Source organism: Cebus imitator, unplaced genomic scaffold (genome assembly GCF_001604975.1).
Source record: "Cebus imitator isolate Cc_AM_T3 unplaced genomic scaffold, Cebus_imitator-1.0 Scaffold59, whole genome shotgun sequence".
In the NCBI taxonomy this organism is placed as follows: domain Eukaryota; kingdom Metazoa; phylum Chordata; class Mammalia; order Primates; family Cebidae; genus Cebus; species Cebus imitator.
The window spans coordinates 1,103,597-1,105,587 of record NW_016107374.1 but is presented as its reverse complement, the minus strand read 5'-3'; the positions used below and the strand labels follow the sequence as shown (position 1 = coordinate 1,105,587).

Below are 1,991 nucleotides of genomic sequence, written 5' to 3'. Positions count from 1 at the left end.
CGACCCCACCCCCACAGGCCCCTGCCTTCCCCCCGGGATCCCCTCCGCTGCGGGAGACCCCTCTATCCTCGGGCCCCATCCCATAGGACGCGCCCCTCTTTCTTAGGGTGAACTTCGGTCTTCAATACCCGCTCCCAAGACCGAAACCCCTTCCCTGCTGGGATCCCCTCCCCTGGGGGAGACCCCTTGGTCCGCGGGCCCCCTCCCATAGGACGCGGCCCTCTTCCTCAGGGTGAACCTCTGTCCCTGGTACCCGCTCCCGAGACCGAGACACAGTTACTGCCCTCTCAACACGGGCCCCCTCACCCTGGCGTCCCCTCGGAGGAGCCCTATCTGCGACACCTCCCAGTTAATCACCCGCCGCATCCCTCCCAGCCCTCACACGGCACTTCCGCCGAGCCCCCTCCCCTCAAGCGGGACTTCCGCCGCGCCCCCTCCCCTCAGGCGGGACTTCCGCCGCGCCCCCTCCCCTCAGGCCGGACTTCCGCCGCGCCCCCTCCCCTCAGGCGGGACTTCCGCCGGCGCCCCCTCCCCCGCGGCGCCGTCCCCTCCTCCCGCCCGGGGCGAGCCTGTGCTCAGCCTCCAGCTCTCCGGCCGCGGCGCAGCTTCAGGGCAACGCGGGCTGCAGCGGCGGCGGTGGTCGGGGCTGTGTAGGGCGCGTCCTCCTCCTTTTCCTCGCTCTCCTCCTCCTCACTCCTCGCCATCCTCCTCCTCCCTCCTCCTCGCCTTCCTCCTCCTCTTCGTCAGGCTCCGCAGAGCTGCGAGCGGCAAGATGGCGGCGCCCAGACCGCCGCCTGCCCGGCTGTCGGGCGTCATGGTGCCGGCGCCCATCCAGGACCTGGAGGCCCTGCGCGCGCTCACGGCGCTCTTCAAGGAGCAGCGGAACCGGTAACGAGCCGGGCGGGGGGCTGCCCCGGGCGGAGGAGGGCGGCCGGGACTCCCGCTGCGGCCTGGCCTAGACCCAGGCGCCGCCCCCTCCTTGTTGAAGACGCGAAGGGCGAGGCCTGCACGGGCTGCCGGAGCGCCACCCAGCCTCCCTACTCCCAGGCACCGCCTCGTCCTCGTGGGTCCCCGCGGGGCCTGGAGCGGGCGCCCGCTTCTCCCCCGCAGCTCGCCAGGGTGCGAAGCCGCCACCCCGGGAGCCCTTGCCGCGGCGTGCCGGTGCTGTTGACCCAACGCACGCTTAGGCCGCCCCTGTCAGGTGCGAGGGCTGCGCCAGGCCCTGCTGCGAGCAAGACCCACGCGACCCCCAGCGTCATAGAGCGTGTGTTTTAGCGGGGGGCGACGCGTGTTAGGGGCGTGGGAATTGGACAGTTGTGGGGATGCCAGTCTCTAAGCGTGGAGTTGGGACTGACACTCCTTCCTCCTCGGCGATAGAGCCCAGGCTGCACCGTCCCCCCTGGGGGCAGCGCTCTGTGCGGTGTGGAAGAGCACAGGCCTGGAGAGACCAGTCCAGTCCTGATACCACTGAGGGGCAATTGGTGGTTCCGCGTGTGTCAGCTCATACTAGGTGATGGGGTGGGAAAATGGAAAGTCCTTGTTCTCTCCTGTACTGGTATGTACAAGATAACATACAGCTGTGGGGGTATATATGTACAAAGAGCAGAGGGAACGTTGAAGAAGGAAATACTTAGACTTGAATTGGTCTAGGGGATCACTAGAGGACTTCCTTTCTTTATAAACTAGACATCTGGTCTGAGCACTTCCTTTCCCTCAAATCACAGTGGGAAATGTGGAGCTACTGAAAGAATGCCATTAATAAAAGTACCTGGTACTGCTCCATGAGCCTTTGGGGGAGATGCATTTATTGATTTAATGCTTAGGCATATCTGTACCTTGATAGCCCTTCCTTTTAGTTAATAACCCAGTCATCAACCATTTATTGAACATCTACTATGAAACAGATTTTTTGTTAGGGGCTGAGGGTACAAAGATGAATGATGTGATCCCTTTAATCAAGTATATTTGGGAAATTTTTTTTTTTTTTTTTT

General features: G+C 63.1%; 1 protein-coding gene across 2 annotated transcripts in view; it reads left to right on the top strand.

Moving 5' to 3' along the window:
• Window positions 1-482: 482 nt before the first annotated feature.
• ATXN10 (ataxin 10) overlaps window positions 483-1,991 on the top strand; it is a 166,993-nt gene continuing 165,484 nt past the window's right edge. Inside the window, exon 1 of one of the 2 annotated variants that reach the window (XM_017529467.2) lies at window positions 483-888. In XM_017529467.2, the coding sequence (XP_017384956.1) occupies window positions 773-888 (116 nt within the window). In that variant the 5' untranslated portion in view covers window positions 483-772. The remainder of the gene's footprint in view (window positions 889-1,991) is intronic. The other variant, XM_017529465.2, reaches the window with a different exon arrangement.